The sequence below is a fragment of the Juglans microcarpa x Juglans regia genome, chromosome 7S (assembly GCF_004785595.1).
Source record: "Juglans microcarpa x Juglans regia isolate MS1-56 chromosome 7S, Jm3101_v1.0, whole genome shotgun sequence".
Classification (NCBI taxonomy): Eukaryota; Viridiplantae; Streptophyta; class Magnoliopsida; order Fagales; family Juglandaceae; genus Juglans; species Juglans microcarpa x Juglans regia.
The window spans coordinates 16,185,444-16,208,165 of NC_054607.1; the positions used below are offsets into that span (position 1 = coordinate 16,185,444).

Below are 22,722 nucleotides of genomic sequence, written 5' to 3' on the forward strand. Positions count from 1 at the left end.
GGTCGACAATTTGATGTGATAACTAGCAGGGAGCCTATAGTTCCTAGGGGTAGCGGTGAGATATCCACACACATTGTTATTTGGAATAAGATTACAAGTGACTAATAAGAGATGAAATTTTGATATTTTGTTACATCATTACTTTATTACATGGTTGCAAGATCAATTTTTTTGAAAAAGAAATCTAGATGGATGAAAATGTGATTTTGTCAAAATATATGTTCATGCTCATGTATTCATACTTATAATTTACCTTATACATGGTTATATTATCTCTATGTTTGATTTTGATATAATTTGTTGAGATTTTTTAAAATTTCATTGTGGTTGTTTCTACTTCCATTCCTATTAGAATGATAGAAGTTGTGACCTTTAGAATCTGAAATCAGAAGGACAAATGTACTTGAAAAATAGAATGAACAATGTTGTGATACATTTGGATGGTTTTGGAAAAAGGATCATGGTTTATATTCTTACTTTTTGTATTAGGAGATTTTTGAACCAATCACTTTTGGGGATTAATAGTATTTCATTTAGTACCATATTGAATTGCTTAATCTTTATAATTTTGATTTTTTCTCTACGATTATTGCATACTGTTAAAAATATACTAAGTGCATTGCATGCTAATTATCATGAACGAAGAGTTGTAATCTTGTGTTACATGTCTCGACATTTCAATCTCTGTCAAATCACAAGTGAAATAGGGACGTCACTTAACCTTTTGGAAATCATACTTTGTTGTACCATTTATGCATTTGAAATTTGTTACTATTATTTTAGATATAAAATAAATATCAAACAATCTTTTGGGTACCATAATGTAATTTATTAATTGTGATAGTTATTAACTTGCATACTTATCTATTTTGACATTCTCTTCTCACAATGAAGCAATCATTTGGGAAGGAGAGGGATAAATGATTTCTCATTTTTGTCTACCTCTTTTCCATGTTCAAGCATTTTCATTTATGATTTTTATAACAATTACATACTATCTTCTTTATTTTTTTTCCCTTTCATTTTTGTTTGTTTTTTTGTTTCATTTATATTCTACTACTATTTATTATTTTATTAGTATTTTTCATATATTTTTTACTACTATTTATTATTTTTCACTACTATTTAATATTCTATTATTACTTTTTCATTACTTTATTATTGCTATTCACAACTTTTCTCAACTCTTTTTAATCCTACCCAAACGTAAGTCATAATCTCTCATTCGTCACCCATCTTTCTTGTATACGCACTGCGCACTCCACTAATGAAGTCTACTCACTATACTATTACTATAACCTTTTTTTATTAAAAAAGAAAATTTTCATCCATTAAATAAATCTCATACCAGTAATTTTATAAATTAACGTTACTTAACATGATATATTAAATTATAAAAAAATTAAATTCTATCAAACAATTTATGAGTTTATTTTAAAAGTAATGTTATATAGAATTGTGAAGTGCGTAAGCGTCGTGTAGTCATTTTAAAAAAGAATAAAATTTATTATTAAAAATTAATTTTATTTTATGTGAATCTCATATTTATTTATTTTTTTTCAAATTGATTATACGATACTTACACACTTACAATTATAATTATTATTTCTCTTAATTTAAATACAGGATCAGAACGTTGAAAAGCAAATTAACGACGTACCAAACTTTCTAGTGAGAGCGAATCACACTGTAAACAAACTCTCTCACTCTCCGTAGCCTCCGACGGCCACTTCTGCCTGTTCTCTACATCCTCAGATGCTAATATATTCGTGCTGATCTACCATAATCCCCCAGACCCTAGATCCCTATCCAGTTCCCTTCCCGAAAGAATGGCTCCACGGAAAGCTGGAGAGCGCGACATGCTGGAGTCCTTCTACTCCGTAATCGCCCTCGTCTTCATTCTCGTGGCCTGCGTCGAGCTCTGCGACGCCGCCACCGTCGTCGATGTCTACCGTCTCATCCAGTACGATATCTCCGGCGTCCCATTCGGATCTCGCCTCGCCGCCCTTAACCACCACGCCGGCTCTCTTCACTTCGCTCCCGGCGCCGATCTCTCCCGCACAGTCGTCATCATCCCCGTCCGCGAGCTCAACATGTCCTTCGTCAAAGGTACGCGGTCGTTTTTAATTTTTATTTGATATCAGGAGTGATATATATGTATATGTATATATCCTGACTTGGCATCTTCGGTGTATGATAAGAGGACTAATTGCTAATTTGCTAGCATATGGAATCAAACTTTTATTTTTTTTGATAAGTAAGAAGTAGTTGTGTTGATAAAGATAGGCATAACCCAAATACACCGGAGATATATAAGAGTACACCAAGTTAAGAACTATAAACTGTTACAAGAAAATATGGAAGCTGAGACCATTTAACTCTAAAATGGAGTAGGCCTATGACCATGTCAATTGGAATTTCCTGTTTTATTTGTTGAATAGATGTGGTTTTGGGGAAAGATAGAGGGGGTGGATGATGCATTGTGTGTCAACGGCGCGTTTCTCGGTTTTGGTAAATGGAGATCCTGTGAGTTTCTTTAATAGTTCGCGGGGGTTAAGACAAGACGATCCACTATCTTCACTCTTATTTGTCCTTGTGATAGAGGCTCTTAGTAGAATGGTGTTGGCTGCCGTGGAGGGGGGATTTTTTTCAGGTTTTACAGCGGTGACTTCTAATCATGGCTCCATCACTATTTCTCACCTCCTTTTTGCAGACGATACGTTGATGTTTTGTGATACTAAAGCAAGACACATTAAAGCTTTGAAGGCTATCTTACTTTGTTTTGAAGCGGTATCCGGATTAAAGGTAAATTTTGCTAAAACAGAGATGGGTGCGGTGGGTGAGGTGTGAAATATTATAGGGCTGGCCAGCTTTTTGGGTTGTGGGGTTTCCTTGCTGCCGTTGAAGTATCTTGGTCTCCCGTTGGGTGCAACCTTCAAAGCTAAGACAATTTGAGACGAGGTGCTAGAGAAATTAGAGTGTAGGCTGGCCTGGTGGAAAAGTCTATACTTATTGAAGGGAGGGAAGATCACACTTATCAAGAGCACTCTTTTTAATCTTCTCACTTATTTCTTGTCTTTATTTCCCCTCCTGGCAAGCATTGCGTCTAGAATTGAGAAAATCCAATGTGATTTTTTGTAGAGTGGACTAGGTGAGGAGTTTAAGTTTCATCTAGTTGGATGAGATAAAGTATGTACTTCATTTAGAGTTGGTGGGTTGGGGGTACGTAATGTTAGGGTATTTAATAAGGCTCTATTAGGGAAATGGTTGTGGCGTTATAATAATGAGAAGAAAGCTTTATGGAAATGGGTAACTGATGCAAAGTATGGGAGTGCAAGGGGGGGCTGGGTTCTAATGAGGGGAGGGGGGCTTATGGGGTTAGGTTGTGGAAGTATATTAGACAAGGGTGGGGGGTCTTCTCGAGTAATACTAGGTTGAGTTTGGGGGTGGGTAGCAGAATTTGCTTTTGGAATGATGTGTAGGTAGGAGATATGGCTCTCAAGGATGCTTATCCTACTATTTTCAGACTTGCACGAGAAAAAGAATTATGGTGGCTGATGTGAGGGCAGTTAGACATGGCTCACAGGAGTGGAACATCAACCTCACTAAGGAGGTACAAGATTGGGAAGTGAGTGAGTTGGTGGACTTTTTCAGTTTGCTGTATAACATCTCTATTGTGTTCCCAGCTGAAGATAGGATGGAATGGCGACCTTCTAAGGGAAGGAAATTCTTGGTACGCTATTTCTATGATGTACTTACAGCTCAAGATAGGCCCAATTTCCCGTGGAAGAATATATGGAGGAGTAAAGCACCTCCTAAGGCTGCTTTCTTTGTTTGGACAACAGTTTTGGGGAATATACTAACCACGGATAACCTATGAAGGCGTGGACTCATAATTATAAATTGGTGCTGTATGTGCAGAAATAGTGGGGAAACGGTATATCATCTACCCTTACACTATGATTTTGCAAGGGACATGGAATTATTTTTTCAGCAGAATGGGATTAGCATGGGTAATGTCGGGAATGGTGGTGGAATTGCTAGCTAGCTAGAGAGGGCTCACAAGGACACTAGGCCAACCTTCGATAAGTATAGCCTTTTCCACCCGGCCAGCCTACGCTTTAATTTCTCTAACACCTCCTCCTTAATTGTCTTAGCTTTGAAGGTTGCACCCAATGGGAGACCAAGATACTTCAACGGCAGCGAGGAAACCCCACACCCCAAAAAGCTGGCCAGCCTTGTAATATTTCGCACCTCACCCACCATAACCATCTCCGTTTTAGCAAGTTTTATCTTTAATCCGGATACCGCTTCAAAACAAAGTAAGATAGCCTTCAAAGCTTTAATGTGTCCTGCATTAGCATCACAAAACAACAATGTATCGCCTGCAAACAGGCGGTGAGAAATAGTGATGGAACCATGATTAGAAGCCTCCGCTATAAAACTTGGAAAAAATCCCCCCTCCACGGTAGGCGACACCATTCTACTAAGAGCTTCCATCACAAGGACAAATAAAAGTGGAGATAGTGGATCGCCTTGTCATAACCCCGCGAACTATTAAAAAACCCACAGGATCTCCATTTACCAAAACCGAGAAACGCGCCGTTGACACACAATGCATCATCCACCCCCTCCATCTTTCCCCAAAACCACATCTACTCAACAAATAAAACAGGAATCAAACTTTTTAGAAATGCTTTATATTTTCTGAATGCTTGGGTGAACCTCAGCTGTTTGGCGTATCATATTTCTCTATCTGGCGAAAATTTAGAACCACGAGGGAGATTCTTTCTGGAAAATACTACGAGTTCAAGTCAACTCGTCTAATTTTCCATTATGGTTTTATTCGGAAAATTGAAATGCTAGAAATGGACAAACTATTTTGTTCTTCCAAGAGAGTTTCCCTCTGTAAAAATAAATATTTGCTTTTTAAGGGGGGGGGGGTGTTTGCTAGCCTTGTAAACTACTTAATGCTTCTGCTGTAAGAGATTATGGTAAGTTTATCATGACATTATGATGTGATGTTAAGTAAAATAACTGGGGAAGACATGACATGTGCCCTAACACTGCCATCAGATGTTTATAATATTTGGATTTTTAGCACAACGAGGTAGAACTCAGTGTTGCCCCCCTGCCCCCCCAAATTGCGTTTTGTTTTCTCATGTTTATTTTGTTACTTCATCACATGCAAAAACTCAATAGATTGCATGAGCGCTAACCTACCACTAACGCTGCCATGCCTCATTGATATGATAGCTGGATTTTAAATCCTGACCTTACCATGCTACATTGGTGCAATTACAGGATTTTAGATCTTGACCTTCTGGTGTAAGGTCATGAATAAACCTGCTGCTCAATTGGAAAAAAAAACGTCGTCAAGATTAAAAAAGAAATGTCAATACGAAGACACCAACAGGCATTGGTTTGCCACAACATGCCGAGTTAGTATAATCTTGTTGAGCATGCATGTGCCCTAATTTATAAGACCAATAAGTAATACAATAGCCACACCTTCAAATGTACTGTTCAAATATACTGCAGATCAAATATGAAGCTGAAGCTTTTAACTTTTTTAAACCATTGATTAGCTTTTCTCTTACTTCAAGCTGTGTTCTTATGTGTTTTCTGATGTTTCATGTTAAAATTGATTAGTTATGTCAATTTGGCTTGCTGCTAAATTTCAATATTTATTTCCGTTTGTCTTTCCTGATCAAGATTGTTATTTTTTATGACCATATCACAGAATATATAGTTCAAAGGCAGCCTCTGGGGGCTTATTGTTTTTGCTTCCCCAGATGTTTAATTTTGATAATAGAGATGGCATGGGGATTTATCATCAGAATCATGGAAAAGAGCTGTTGCACAATGTTATGGTAGAACTTGAGCAGTTACTCATACATGCCAACATTCCTGTAAGTGGAACCAATAGTCCTTATTTAAACATGAGATCACTGTTGCTGCTATTTATTTCTTGCATCTCTCATTTAATGGTTCATGACTTCTATATATTTTAAATTTTGCCCTCGAGCAGTTACTTATACATGCCAACAATCCTGTAAGTGGAACTAATAGTCCTTTTTTAAACATGAGATCACTTTTTCTGCTGTTTATTTGCTGCATCTCTCATTTAATGGTTCGTGATTTCTATATATTTAAACTTTTCCCTGGTCAGTGTTGTATTATTTGGTTCTTTATCTTTATTGCTTATGAATTTATTGTGTTTAACCCTTCCTTTTTGTTCATTTTGGTGTTTGAGCCCTTAGTCTATCATGGCCGTTGAACTCCTTCATCCACTCAATACTCTGACTTGGTGTTTCTTTCAATACTTGGGGGAGAATTTTTACACTAACTTTATTGAGGTTTTTACTGCACAACAATTTGTTGTTTAGATATTTCTTTCATTTTCTTGGTGGTCGAAACCTTAATCCAACTTGTCCATTAAAACTTGTTCACCCACAAAACATGCTTGCTTGAATTGTCCTTTACTCACTGAAGAAGTCCAAAATTGACGCTGGCCCAAAGCACCCATGGTATAAATATTTTAAATTTGACCTTCTCAAATTGTTATTTTATTGAGTTCCTCTATTACTTATGATTTTTTTATGTTTATCATTTTATTTATCTTGGTTTTTTTTGGTAGAAACCTTAATCCTTGTTTTATTGAGTTCTCTCATTAGTTGTTCACGTTTCTCAAAATTCTATTAATTCTTTCCCTCCAAATACACCAAATGAGACAAGTAGGAACAATTTAATTTTCACACTGTTGTCTATTGGAATTGGCTCTGTATCAATGCTATAAAAAAATTTACTATTCTTTTAGAGATGACCCAGGCCAAGCCAATGCGATTGAAGACGACACTTCACAAGGCAGTGGCTATCTCACTATGGAGTCAAAGCTTATCCATGGACTTCTCACTCCTCTCATATACCACACCACTCACTCACAATACTATGCCTTTCCTCAGATTATCCATGATGAAATTCTTTCCTATTGAAGCCATCCAAGTAAAGAATGCAGCTCTCATGGACCTTAGTCCGTCGTATTTTCTTCTAAGGAAATGGGTTATATCATGAGGAATAAGGACCTTATTGAAAAGACCGAATGTTGAACTTACCTTTCTTGGATTTGGCTTGAAGAAGCTCATCTTCACCTTCTCTTCTTAAGCTAGTACGATACAACATATTAAAGAATACAGTAAAGGCATCAACCTCCCAATCCTGATAAATCTTTTATTCTGCTGAGGGAGATTGCTATATATTGCCAAAAGGTCTGCCATATAAGTACCCTTAGCATTAGCTTGTACAGTTTTCTTGAGAGCCATTCCACTCAGCCAAAATCTAATCTTTAGCCCCTCCCACTTCAAAGCTGATATGGCTAAAAAACTTCCCACACCCTTTTCTTGTGTCCTTTCATAATTGGATGTCATTAGAACACCACTCATCCCACAAACAATTATATTTTGTGTCTGCAGTTTCTCTCCACAAAGCCTCTCTCATTTTGATAGTGCCAAGTCCCTAGAGTGCACGATTAAAGAATAGTAGGTCTCAGATTCCTAAATCACCCTCATCTAAGAAGACACTTTGACTCAGCTTACCAGGAGAACATATCGCAATTTTGAAGGAAACAAAGTGGGAATGGCGAGAGTGAAAAGAGGGAGTGACACGTTTTTTAGTAAGTACTGATTAAAAAATGAGTTTTTGTAAGTAATGCAAATTCTCCAAAAAGTGTAGCAGTACCCATTGTACTTGCTTCTATTTGTTGTAGTTATGGAAGTTCTTAGCATAATGAGACACCCAGGGCAAATCTAGATGATATTCGGTCTCTATAGGAAATGTTCTTATGCTTTGAAGAGTTTTCTAGCTTGAAGGTAAATTTAGCAAAGTTCAAATTGATTCCGATGGAAGACATCCCTAACATGGCAAGCTTGGCTTATTTATTGGGTTGCTAGGTATCACATCTGCCTATAAAGTATCTTGGTCTACCTCTAGGAGCTTCATTCAAGGCAAAAGCCTATCTGGAATGGTGTGATTGAGAAATTGAATATAGAACGGCAAGTTGGAAGAGGATGTACTTATCCAAATATGGTAGGATCACCTTGATTAAGAGTACAATCTCCAGTTTTCCTACATACTTCTTCTCCCTTTTCCCCCTTCCTACTATTGTGCCAAACACATGGAAAAGCTACAACAAGATTTATTGTGGAGTGGTATATGTGAAGAATTCAAATTTGACCTAGTAAATTGGACTAAGGTATGCTGACCAATTTTAGGGGGAGGATTGGGTATCCGAAACTTGCTTGTGTTCCATCAGGCTTTACTTGAGAAATGGTTGTGGCAATATCAACTTGAGAGGGAAGTTCTATGGAAAGCTGTAGTGGATTCCAGGTATGGTGGTGCTCTAATGAGGTCAACAGTCCACATGGATTAGGGTTCTGAAAAAATATCTGAAGAGGATAGACGACCTAGATACACTAGATTTGAGATGAGAGATGGCACTAAAATAAAATTTTGGAATGACATATGGTGTGGTGAGAGAGCCCTTAAGGAAAGTTTTCTAGCGGTCTTTAGGATTCTGAAAATTTAGGAGGCTTCAGTCTGATCTATTGGCACTTTGCAATGAATCCCCTCAATGGAATGCCAATTTCCTTAAGAGCAGCTCAAGATTGTGCAATCAACACTTTGACAGATTTTTTGGTCTAATGTACTCTATGAGAACAAGAGTTGGAAGTGTAGACAAACTTTTATGGAGTCCTTCAAAGTAAGGGAAGTTAACTGCTTGCTCTTTCTACTTGGTCTTTATTTTATTACCTAGGATCGAATTCCTTGGAAGAATATATGGAAGACGAAGGGAAGATTTCTTTGTTTTGACAACTTCTGTGGGGAAGATTCTCACTACAAATTACTCGAGGAAACACTATATTGTTATTATGTATTGGTGTGCCCACTTATAAAAAAAAAAAAAAAAAATGTATTGGTGTGCCCTTTGTGTAGAAAGGGAGGGGAAAGTGTAGACCATATACCACTTCATTTTGAGGTTGCTAGCGCCTTGTGGTATGATGTCTTTAGCAGAGTTGGTTTACCATGGGCTATGCCAAGAAATGTAGTAGATCTCTTTGCTGCCTGGAGAAGATTAAATGACAACACATAAATTGTAGCCATGTGGAAAATGGTTCCATTTGTCTACTAAGGTGTATATGGATGAAAAGGAATGATTGAAACTTCTAGGGCTGTAATTGATCTGAGTTGAGTCGATCTTTTGGGTTATCAAGTTGAGCTTGACTCAAATGACCTGAGCTTGAGCTAGGTGCCCACCCATCCAATATTTACACTTACGTTTCATAATTGTATCTATTTAGGCGATGAAACTTTTCTTAAAGAGTAATTTTACATACAACTGTGAAGTGTTTAAATGCCGCGTAATTGCTTTGAAAAAGAGTGGGGTCCACTATTAAAAAATTAATTTTTTTGATGTAGGTCCCATGTTTTATTTACTTTTTTCAAAGCGATTACGCAGCCGTTGCACAATTCACGATTGGAAATATCTTCTCTCTTTCTTAAATGGTTTTGTTGTTTTTCCTTATATTTGGGGGAAAGGGAGGGGGAGCAGGTTCAAGAAGGTTGCATTACTGTAAGTACGACTAATAGAATGGCATTATACCCACTAAGAAAAATGTTTCTTATGACATTGTAGATTCCATAAACAAGCAAGCTATATGATTTGTAACAAGCCTAAAGCCATCATATTGCATTTATAGCTAAGTAATATACTACATTTTTATCATTGTTCCGTGTTTCTCTATGATACGACTTATGAGTACGTGGTGATACAAAGTTTGATCCCCAGATCTTTTAGCCTTGAGGCTCTGGTAGGTAGGGAGAGCTTGGGATGAGCTGCAGACGCAGATACCTTGGATTTGGTTCTGCATCAGGACTTCTCTTGGCTTACCTGGTATATGGATCTGACAGATTGGGTTGTGTATCCAGGGTGTACTTCCAAGGGGTGGGTGGGTCAAAGGGCTCCCTTCGTGAAGTTCTATATCATAAAAAAATTACTTATCAATAAAATATTACAGAAATGTTTACTCATAAAAAAATTACAGAAATACTATGGTGAAATCACAAAGACCCTCCGACTCAATCATGTTTTAGTTTGTATGTTAATTCCAATCTTTTGGTGAACTAGATGTTGTGAGCTGGGAGGATGATGCTTCTTCCTCCATTGTTGTTTTCCCTCTATCTAGAAGAAACCGGTGACGCATTCTCCCATTTCTTCCCTCTGATTCCCTTCTTACCAAGTGGATCCTGATTGATAAAATGTATAATATAAAACTTTACTTTCAGAATTCATTATTGATTATGAACCTGGAGTGAGTTTATTGTTTTTTAAAATGAAATTATTTTGTGTGGTTCCAGAGCTCTTTGTGATATCAAGTTACATCCTCTTTCATAAATGAAGACTATGAAGTATCATATTTATTTTACCACCGTCATATTATTTATATATATTGTTCAGGGTAGTGGTATAGACACCTTATCTTGTCAACAAATCCCTCCCCCCTAACTTCCTTTTTTCTCTTTTAAGGTAATTTGTGGACTTGCCTACTTATTTGTTGCAATGTTTTTTTTTTTTTTTTCAGTATCCTGTGTATTTTGCTTTTGAGGATAGTGATATTGATGCTGTTTTGGCTGATATCAACAAGAATGATGCCATTGGTCAGCCTGCTACAGCAACTACTGGCGGGTATAATTGTCATCTATCCTTGAACATTTCACAACTTTTTGAGTTCTGTTAAGATTCCCATTTCTTGAATGTATTTTGTTGATCTATTTGAGTCAGAAACAGCTGCCACTAGTTTTGTCTAATCTCCCCTTTGGTAAACTAAAGGAAATGAAGGATAGATTCTGTTTTGCTTCTTTGTAAACAACCTATCATCAGTTTGTTGCAGAAAAAGGGTAACATGATTTAGGCCTGGTTTGTTACTTATCAAAAAACAATTTAGGTCTGGTTTGATTTCACAAACCTTTGAAACCATCCAATTCCATCTCATCTCATTTTGACATCCAAACACTATTCAAATACAAACATTTGAATGGTTGTAGATGGTTCTAAGGAGAGGAATCGATGTGGAGGGAGGTTATTGATCGGAAGTATGGGAGTGAGTGGGGGGGCTGGTGTTCTAAGGAGAGTAGGGGGACTAATGGTGCGAGTCTTTGGAAATTTATTAGAAAGGGGTGGGATAATTTTGTGAAACAAGTTAAGTTCGAGGTTGGAGATGGTTCAAGAATTCGCTTCTGGTTCGATGATTGGTGTGGTGAGCATGCTCTTTTTAGAGTTTTTCCGGCAATTTTTAGAGTGGCTGTTAATCAGCAGGCTTTTGTTTCTGATTTGTTGATCCTATCTAATGGAGTTGTGCATTGGGATGTTAGTTTTTTTAGAGCTGTCCAGGATTGGGAACTTGAAGAGGTTGCAGATTTTTTCAGCTTGTTGTATTCTCTGGATATTGGAGGAAATGAGAGGGATCGAATTTCATGGAAGCTTACTGTAATGCTCCAATAGAAGGCCCAAACCACATGGCCTGTACTCCAAAAAGACTAGTCAATAGTACAATTGGAGCCCAATTGGAACCTTATAAAGAGCAATAACTTCTCATTCCCAAGCAATGCGAGATCCCATATACCACTTACCCTTATTCTTATCATATGGGGTGTCACACTTACAGCATGTAAAAAGTTTTTTGTAGATTATACTATAAGTTTTTGACTGTTCAACATCATTTCTCTTTTCCGTGGAAAAATATTTGGAGGGCTCATGTGCCATCAAAGGTAGCATTTTTTATTCGGACAACATCTCTTGGGAAGCTTCAGACAATTGATAATTTGAGAAAGTGTGGCATGATTATTATGAAGTGGTGCTTCATGTGTAAGAAATATGGTGAATCGGTGGACCATTTACTCTTACATTGTGAGGTGGCTAAGGTGTTATGGGATGGTGTGTTCAATATAGCAGAGCTGGTTTGGGCAATGCCTAAAACTGTGGTGGATCTACTTGCGTGTTGGAATAGGCTTCATAGTTGTTCTCAAGGGGCAGCTGCGTGGAAGATGATCTTTTTGTGCATTTTGTGGTGTATTTGGATGGAAAGGAATTAGCAGTGTTTTAATAACAGGGAGCGTACCGCAGAGGAAATCTAGAAATTTTTTATGTTTACCTTGCGTCAATGGGTTTCAGCTATTTTACTTAATGGAGGGACTGTTCATGAGTTTTTGTTTTCATTTCCTAATCTTAGAATGTAATTAGGTGTATCTTTTGTATACTTCTTGTGTACATGGGCTTCGCCTATTGCATTTAATGAATAAATCTTATTACATATAAAAAAAAAAAAATATTCCAACTCTTTAATTTCAAATTTTCAAATTTTTCATCTAATCGTTACCTAAACATTACAACTTTTCCAAACTTCCAAACAAAACACAAAAAATAATTCAACTTTTCAAATCTAAAAACAAAAATAATATTAAAAAATTATATTCTAACCCTCTTTTTACTTTATAATTTTTTTATTTAAATTTTTCTCTCCTTTCCCAAAACCCCATAAAAATCTAAACTCAAACTATTCTTCTACTATTCACAAATTATCTCATCACTAGTCACAAATTTCTCATCTCATTTTTGTAACCAAACGAGGCCTTCGTACAAGGAATATGCTCTATTTTCTAACCTATTACCTCCCATGAACAAGGAAATGGAAGAGACTATTACGCCCCTTTCCCATAGGGCTAGGAATGCTGTCACCCCAGAATCTCCAATAGGGACCTCAATACCATTGGAGAGAACTAATGGAGTTATTGGAGAACCAATGGGTTTGGCACTGGTGCCATGTGTAGAGGAATGTCTAGAGTCAGGAATGCAGTTGGATACTATGTCTGGGGATATTGTGGCTCCTCTGGTCTCTCTTCCTCCAATAGCAGATTGGATTCTACCTAAAGTTAACGAGATTCAGCAGTTCGTGAGAATTTCACATGGAGGATTTGAATACCAATTTAAAGAACTAAAAACTGCGATCGAAGCGAGCCACGTGCTTGAAACCAAATCAAGTTTCAAGAAAAGTAGGGAGTTACAACGTCTTTTTTTTGACAATCAATTATGACACTAAGAGTGGTAGCTCAACTAGAAGGAAGGCTAAATGAAGGGCATTGTGAAGACGGGAATCAAGGTGTTGGGGTTGATGTTTGGGTAGAGTTTTAGTTCTATGGGAAATAAGGGGTTGGGGTCGGGTCTGGTGTATTTTGGGATTTTTTTTTTTATGGGCTTTTTGGGTCATTTTGGGCATGATGTTTTCTTGTATATATTCAGTGTACTTTGTTTCTCCTTTTGATATATACAATATTTTTACTTGCAAAAGAAAAAAGGGCTAGGAATGCTACATATTCACATAGTACCAGGTAATAAGAGATTATTTATAAATGTAAATACCTCCGAAGATTCATTTACTACGACCAAAAGATACACCTAACCTCTTTATGACCATTTAAATCCCCACCTCACTACATTTAAAGCCTAGCTTGAGTCCCTTTTTCTTGAGACCTCGGATTTACGCCACATCTAGTTTCATAAATAATAAGAATCATAGCATATCCTTGCAATCATTATCATATATCCTTAATCTCCTTAAACCTCAAGTATGGCAAAACCTAACATCTTCTCAATCAAGTCTATTTGAACTCATGCCTTTACTTCTTTGCGACGCTATGTGGTTTCAATTGGTGCCATGCCTTTTTCTAACTAGGGACACAAGCACCAAAGACTATTACTCACATGAAAGTCTAATTTACGGCCTATGGTTTATTTTCTCAAGAATATTTACTCAATGCCTATTCCTCAAAGTACAACTGTTGCAGTACAACACAACATACTTGTTCATGAATTCTGTCCACAAGCTTTAAGGATGATACCCTCCATCTAAAGGAACACTTATTCTTGTCTTCTACTGTAATACCGCATCCCCCTTGTAGTTAGGAATAACGTCATTTTTAGAAATCTAGGGGACCCGGAATGCTACTAACCTTTAAAATCAATTACGTTGAAGCCCGGTATAAAAGATTCACTTTCATAAAATAAAACATACTTTATAAAATTAAAAGAGTCGGCAAAGTCACTTATTAAAACTCATTCAAGTCTCATGTGCTTAACAAAATAAATTTAATGACTGAAAACATAAAACTAAATATCTTATAAATTGCCTAGGCCATTGTTTCGCCTCCTCGAATCAAGTCCCATCTTGCAACATCTTTCTCACATTGACCATAAATTGGGGTTGTTAAAATATTTAAAATATACAAAAATGAGCTGAATACTCAATAAACAATACATCATGCAGTAAAAATAATATAAATATAGGGTTTTCTTGAAAGTATGCATGCTTAATACTTATACTTTTACTAACATAAACATGTAACATGTACTATACATAACTGATTAAACTTATCCTTCCCTTTCTTCAATGGCCAGCACATCTTAACCCCCGTGTGCTGGATTGTCCACTGGTTCCACTACCTGTGGTCACAAGGGGAACCGCTTAAAATATCATAACATACTATAGTGGACCACGCTAAGTCTGTGGCTTGTACATCCACCCATAATTGCATTGGTACCATACATCTCTTATGGCCATTCTTCATGCTTCTTTCATAACTTATCTTTTATCTTTCTTATCATGATGCATGTAGAGTGCGTAATGACATACTCATCGTAATCATAAATGGAAACATATGATGATGTATGTAAAGAAAAACATAATGGCATGACATTCAGAAATCACTTTCATCATAACTTGGTATGTAAAAAGGGGCTTTCAATAAAGGGTCATACATACATACATAATACTTTAAAAACATAACATTGTTTACCATGCATAAAGGTATGATTATGCTACTTACGTAATTTAGAAAATATGTGTGACAATGAAGCTTTGGACATTAATTAGTGCATCGACAATTACCTATTCAATAAATATGTAATTACGTCAATTTATAATCCCATATATCGTCACTTTAAAGATTAATACTTCTCTTAGTTGGACTACCCGAATGCCTATTGAGGTCCTAGACATTCAATTGGCCCTTACCTTTTTTGCTAGGTCACTTCAATCATTTTAGTCCATCATCCTTCATCACAATTAATACCTATGCTCTCTAAGATCTTCAAACCTAATATTGTCTAAGCAAACCTATTACCATGCATGATATTAACTCTTTGTCATTTGGGTTCATATGACCCTAACCTTAATGCATCCATCAATGTTCAAGCCTATACTATATGTCACCCAAATTGCTCATGAGCTCTCTTTGTAAAATCAGTCTCAATGTTTAAACCATCAAAATCGTGGCTCTAAGTCCTAAAAAATGCATGGTTTCATTCAAATAATCTTCCTATATGTATGCTTATCCAATCCCGTGTATAAACTTGCATTCTAATTCCATAAAACCTAATTCTAGCATGTGTATTTCCTAGCCCTTTATGAAATCCGAATTTCACATACCTATCCTAAAAGAGAAAAGGAGAGAGAGAGAGAGAGAGAGAGAGAGTTACCTAAAGGAAGAATTTGATCCAAAGGTTGGCTTGGAGTATACGTGTGATACCTCATATGATAAGAATAATGGTAGGTGGTGTATGGGATCTCATATTACTTGTGAATGAGAAGTTCTTGCTCTTTATAAGGTTCCAATGATGTTTCAATTGTATCATTGACTAGTCCTTTTGGAGTATAGGCTATGTGGTTTGGGCCTTCTATTGGGATGTTACAATATAGCTTGGCTAAGTGGTTTGGATCTTGATCTTCTTTCTTAGGGTGTGAGTGTTGTAGCAAGGGTTATGGGGCTTAGGATTTTTGCTTTTAGCACAAAAGTATAAGAGTTTCGTGGCCTTGGAGGGGGTTATGCTTGGGGCTAATGTAATGGTAGGTAGGCTCATATTTGTTTTTTTTTTTGGGGGCCGGGGGGGTGTCTATAAATAGAGTTTGGAGGGTGTGGGGTCCAAGGGGTGTGGTAGTCCTAGTGTCGTTGGTTTAGTGGAGTGTTTGAATTTAATTTGGAGTCATAGTTTCCTTAGGAGTTGTTGTTGCCTTAGGAGTCGTGTTTGCCTTGGGAGCTGTTGTTGGAGTAGGAATAGGTGACTTGTAGTTGGAGTAGAATCAGACTTGTGTTTGCAACCAAAAGTGTAGTGCAAGTAGGTCTCTGGTATAATGCTCACTTTCATGGGCTATCTATGGGCTTGGCAAGGATTATACTTTTTTTTTATAAGTAATAATATTATATATATATATATATATCAATAGGAGTAACCAAGTACACTAGACATATACAAGAAAACACCTAGCCGATACAAGAGAGCCCCTAATGACTCAAAAAGCCTATGAAACCTACCCAAAATACACCAAGCTCGAATTGGAATGTAACACACCTCCCCAACCCCAATCCCTTGTTTTCGTAAAACTAATCCTCTACCCGAAAATCCCACTACGAGAACATCTTCACAATGTCCTCCCTTTAGTCTTCCCTCGACTTGAGCTACCTCCCATAGTATCGTAGTTGATTGCCCATGAAAGATGCTTTAACTTACTGCTTTTCTTAAAATTTGATTTGGTTTTAAGTTCATGGCTTGCCTCAATCGCAATGAGTAGTGCTTTAAATTGGTTTTTATATTCTCCATGTTCTCCATATGAAAGCTTCAAGATTTGCTGAAACCCATTAACTTTATTGAGAACCCAATCCGATGGTGAACCCGCTATATCATTTATTGGAGGAAGAGAAACCAGGGGAATGACATTATCCCTAGCCACAGTACCCAACTGCACTCTTGACTCTAAACCTTCCCCCACACGAGGCACCAATGACAAACCGATAATTTCCTTCCCGCCATATGGTTGCTCGACAGTTATATGGTTGTTGTCCATTGTTTCTGTCACCATTATAGGTTCTTCCCCTCCATCAACATTGCTTGTATTTGCTCTACCCCCCTACGATCCTTGTCGTGCCACTTTGTCTGACCCTACTGCTCCCTCAGGGAAAGAACAGATAGGGGAAGTACTACCTTCTGTTACCCTGTTTGCATCTTCTAAAAGAGGCTCGACTGTTTCTTCCAAAGTACTACCTGCCCCCACATGAGGCACCAACGACAAACCGATAATTTCCTTCCTGCCATGTGGTTGCTCGACAGCTATATGGTTGTTGTCCATTGTTTTTGTCACCATTATAGGTTCCTCCCCTCCATCAACATTGCTTGTATTTGCTCCACTCCCCGATGATCCTTGTCGTGCCACTTTGTCTGACCCTACCCTACTGCTCCTTCAGGAAATGAACAGGTAGGGGAAGCCTACTTTCTGTTACCCCTTTTGCATCTTCTAAAAGAGGCTCAACTATTTCTTCCAAAGTACTCGAGATCCTGGAGGGACCCCCCCCCCCCCCCCCCCCATCTTCAACTAAAAATGAACCCTGGACAGAGGTCCCAACCCCATCTGTAACTGGAGATTGAGGCCCTACAGCTCCCTCAGGAGGCATAATGACACTGGCATGGACAAAGATGCCAGCGTCCAATGACCCTATCTGTGACGGCATTGAAATGCCCTTTGCCGACACACTTGTGGCCTTCAAACCTGAAGGATCTACCCCCCACTCTCCCTCATCCATTCTCGACCCACCACCAAAACCCACGACTAGGTCTAGCCCCTTATCCACTTTAATCATCAGATCTCTCACATACTTCATAACTCTCTTCAATTGAGCTTTGACATCCCACAAGACCCCCTCCACCTCTCCCAATGTCACCTGACAGCTTTGGTCTCCTACAAGTGCCTTACCCTTTCCTTCTGCCGCTGAGCTGATCTCGGCCGAACTACCCACCAGTGACCTCAACACCGCAGCGTACAAAGCACCTTTGACTGAGGAAGGCCTTCCCACTATTTTTCCATCAACAAACTCCCCACTTCGAGTAGTGGCTTTGGACTCAGTAACACTTCGAATGGACTACAGAAAGCTTTTCCATCCAAAACATTTGCGCCCTCCGGAATCACCAACAAACCTTTCCTCCTTCCATTCCGGAATTCTGAGAGTTGCAGAAAGCTGCCTCTTGCATTAACGTGATGTTGAATGATAAAAACTCCATTACCCATCCTTAGCTCTCTGAAGAAACCTTCATGACAGTTAAGTTCTAAACAATCCTCAATCCCCTTAGCCACCCACGAAGCTGTCATCCCCCCTAGACACATGAACTTAACTATCCTTTTGCTACGTTCTGAAATACCAAAACTATTTCCTCCCTCTTTCGTAAAAAACAAAGTTTTTTATTCCACTTTCAACCACCTCTTGCCTTCCAACTAAGACAAATCCACATCACGCGTCTTCATCGTCAAATCCCACTACAAATATGTGCCCATTGCTCCCTATTGCTTTTGTTTCATCCTCTTAAGGTAAAAAGTAGATTTGTGCCCACTGTAAGCATAGACACAGACTCAATTCTGTCGAGGTGGCGGAGGCAAAGGCTTAGATCGCAGAGCCCCTACTGTGTTAACGGAAAAAAAAGAAGAAAACTCAGGTTGTAGGTCGCAGGCAAAGGCTCAGGTTGATCTCGAAAGAACCAGGTTTGTGCCGACTAAATGCAACTCAAAAATCCCGGTCGCCGGAGGGGGACCTACGTCAGAGGGCCCTCAAAAGAGTCGTCGAAGTCCGTCGACCTTGTCTGGGTCGGTGGCGAGAAGTCACTCGTTGGTGGTCGAGGGCGCGATGTCATAGGGCTTCAAGAAAGATATAGAGAGAAGTCTTGCGAAAAATCCAGGTCGCCGAGACCTACGCTGGACGACCCTCAACACTGTCGCCGGGGCCCATCGACCTTGTCTAGGCCAGTGGTCGACGTCGTCTCTGAGAATGATAGAGAGAAAACTTGCAAAAAAAACCAGGTCGCCGTCGCCAAGACCTATGCCGGGTGACCCTCAACAAGGTCGTCGGAGTTCGTCGACCTTGTATGTATCGGTGGTGAGGGGTCACTCGCCAGTCTAAGGTGGTTGCACGATGGTGGTTGTTCTTCTCTCTCTATAGGGTTTTCTCTCGCACTTTGGTAGCTAGGGTTTTTAACAAGACATCTTTGTCCATGCCAGTGGATGAGCAAGCCTAAGTATTAGCAACGTGCGAGAGAGAAGACTCTTGTTGGTTAGTGCATTGACATGACTTTTGTTGGTCAGTGCATCTTTGAAGCATATTTTGTCAACAAGACATTAGCAAAAGGGTAAATGAAATAATCAACGATAAAACAAACAGTTCTTAATAAACTTTAATACTAGTTAGTATGCAAATCTGTCAAGGGCTTTGTGTGGGATGAGGTCTTTGTCAAGTCTGGCAGTTCTTGGGTGATGACTAAAAGTGTGGGAAACCTTTTGGCCTATTGGAGAGGGATTCAAGGAAATCATCAAATAACAACTGTTTGGAATATGATTCGTCTGTCTTATGTGGTGTATTTGGAATGAGAGGAATGGTCGTTGTTTTGATAATAGAGAACGTTCGGTGGATGGGATTAGGGCTTTCTTTTTTCATACTTTGTTGCTTTGGGCTTTAGTTATTGTAATGGATGGATTTAGTTCCATGACTTTCGTGCTGTTTTTCAGCTTTAGTTTGTAATTAGGTGTTTTCTCTTGCATACTTCCTATATACTTGGGCTATGCCTAATTACGTGGCCTTTAATAAATTTCTTACTTATATATATATATATATATATATATATATATATATATATAAATACTAGTTAGTATGCACCTAAGGGAACTTTGTTCTGTTCTTCTTCCATAACTTAGGAGTCTTTGGAATCTCTTAAACCCGGGATCTGATACCAAACTTGTAACACTCTTTGATATAGAGTTCACATAACACCAGATAATAACAAATCCATAAATGTAAATATCTTCAACTATACTTCATTTGCTATGAATTAAGCCTCATTTGGTTATATAGATGAGATGAGATGAGATGAGAAATCTGTGGATATTATCAAGATAATTTGTGAACAATAGTTAAATTGTTTGAGTTAAGATGTTATATGGGGTTTTGAGAAAGAATAGAGAAAAAGTTGAATAAAAAAATTTTAAAGTTAAAAGAGGGTTAGAATATAATTTTTTAATATCATTTTTGTTTTGAAATTTGAAAAATTTGAATTGTTTTTTGTGTTTTGTTTGGAAGTTTGAGAAAGTTATAATAATTAGGTAATGATTAGATGAAAAAGTTAATTTGAAAATTTGAAATTGAAAAATGTTTGTGTTTGAATGATGTTTGGATGTTGAGATGAGATGAGATAGTTTGAAAGGTTTGTGAAACCAAACGAGGTTTAAGTGTATTAGGATGTAGCAAGTTTTTTTTTTTATAGGTAAAGTAAACTTTATAAATATGATAGAAAATAGGCGTAGCCTAAGTACACAAGATGTATACATAAAAACATATGTGGCCTGCATGCTTATCCTTATCATTTGTGTATTTAAAACATAAAAACAAAAATGATTTGAATACTTAGTAAATAGCACATCATATGGGAAAAGATTATTTTAACTCAAGATTAAGTAACATGCATATCAAACCAAGACTTATCATACTAATATTTGCTTGCTTAATCCTGGCACACATTATCCCTTATGTGCAAAGGTTGTGCACTGGTCAACCACGGGCTACCGCTATCCTATTGGATGTAAAGGTTGTGGACCAGACTTTTATAATGTCCTTCAGTGTGGTTTACACATCCACCATAGTTTTGCATTGTTACTAAGCATCATCACATGACCAACATATAAAACTTCATAGCACGCATTCATTCATCACTCCTTTTCTGATAATCTTCATAACATAAGATTTTTCATTAAATTTATAGATGGGAATCATCATAACTTTCGTAACATTAGAATTATCATGACTTGCATATATTTCATATGAAGAACATTGGCCTTGCTTTCATAACATAAATATTTTCATTACCATCAAATATCCCATGCATTATATAAAATATTTGCAAACTTGATTTTCATGAAATATCATATAGAAGGTGCGTAAAAAGGGGCTTACATAAATGTCAAATATAGCTACTTATAAAAAAAAAAAATATATTGTAGCATATAACTAAAGCATCACTTTTTATTTATTTATTGGCACTGGGTATTTGGAACAAAGTCCCAACTAATCCCGGAGGTGCACAGGCCCTCGGCAAATCCCAAAGTATCATTTTAAAAAGTAGAACATTTTACAATACTCGTTAAAGGCATGACCATACTACATAGTTTCTTTCTTAGCGTGGATGGCATGAATCCTTCCTCAAAATGTAGGAAAACACCCATAATCATTTCTACAATTCTTTTTGCTCATGCTAATGTCCTTGAGTCGTTAATTCATGTTTTTGTAAGTAGAAACAGATCTGGTGTTCCTTATTTGGCACTTGTAATTTGTTCATTGATGATCACATCATACCTAGTAGGTTAACTATCTTCTTGGGTAGTAAGCATTTGTCTAGTTTTCATGCATCCTGATGTGTTAAACCTAGCCAATCAGTTTCATGGCTGAATGATGAAGTGAAGGGCCCTGTACTAAAATATCCAGCAAACATACCATGGGATTCTTGGTGACTTTTAGGGTCCTGTAATCCGTGACTTGTGTGTACTTTCTAGAGTTGTTGCCACTTTATGGCCTCATGTTTGGTCTGAACTTTGGCTCTAACAGTAAGCATTTGAAAAATAGTAATATGTATGTGTGCATGACTGTTTTACCAGCCTTGTGATTGCGGAGTTTTACCTTTTACAACTCCAAAAGGCTGTCTTAACACTGGGAGGGTTTGAGTCACTGCAAGGGTGACTTATTGGGGTCAAACCTTTGGCCTTAAATTCTTATCACAGCCCCCAAAAGTGTCCAAACAGAAAACTCTCTTTTGTAATTAATTATGTTTGTGTATTGCATAGCTCATAAAGATTGACATGTTCAGTTAATGTAGACATGATATTCTTGTTACCATATTCATGGCTTTCCTAGTTTATTTATTTTTTAACGTGTCCAATCTCATCTGTGCCATTTCACATGTCCAATCTCATCTTTGCTTGTGTAACATTGCAGATTCAAGCTTGTTGTCTCAGCACCAGAACCTAAGAAACTGGCTTCGCCCACCATCACAAACATTCAGGTTCCCCATTCATCATTTTTTCTTGTGTTTCTTCCCATCCAATTGGGAATGACTATAATCCTTATGGAAGAAGACAGAGAAACGAATTTGTGGTTAATGTCCTTTGTATACTTGTTCAAGCTTCATAAATACGTGGGCCCTTCACTAAATTCTGCCACATCTCTTCAGGATATATTTATCAAAGTCACATTAGATTATCTTGATTGGACCGTAAATGTGTTACTTGAGGCATGTTCTTGTTTGGAAGTAGATATTGCCAATACACATTGCCTAGTCTGATATTGTTTCTTTCCGACACCAGAGCATCTTATCATGTTGACACCAGACTCATATTGGACCCGTCTGACATCTGTTTTGCTTCTTACCTGCAAGCTGCAATCCCAATAAAAAAAGACCAGGGTAATGCTTTGTTTACAATGCTTATTGCTTTAAAAAAAAAAAATCAAATTAATTGTCAAAAAAATTTTCCACTTCAATCCAAACATCTTTTAATCTTAAAAAAGAAATTCCATTTCAATTTTTTATCCAATCAT

The 22,722-nt window shown here is 37.5% G+C and overlaps 1 protein-coding gene across 1 annotated transcript in view; it reads left to right on the top strand.

The window, feature by feature from the left end:
* Positions 1-1,649: 1,649 nt before the first annotated feature.
* The window catches only part of LOC121241177 (nicalin-1), a 28,778-nt gene continuing 7,705 nt past the window's right edge, over positions 1,650-22,722 (top strand). Inside the window, 5 exon segments of the mRNA XM_041138833.1 lie at positions 1,650-2,109; positions 5,744-5,764; positions 5,767-5,912; positions 10,638-10,741; positions 22,123-22,189. Coding sequence (XP_040994767.1) covers positions 1,830-2,109; positions 5,744-5,764; positions 5,767-5,912; positions 10,638-10,741; positions 22,123-22,189 — 618 coding nt within the window. The 5' untranslated portion in view covers positions 1,650-1,829.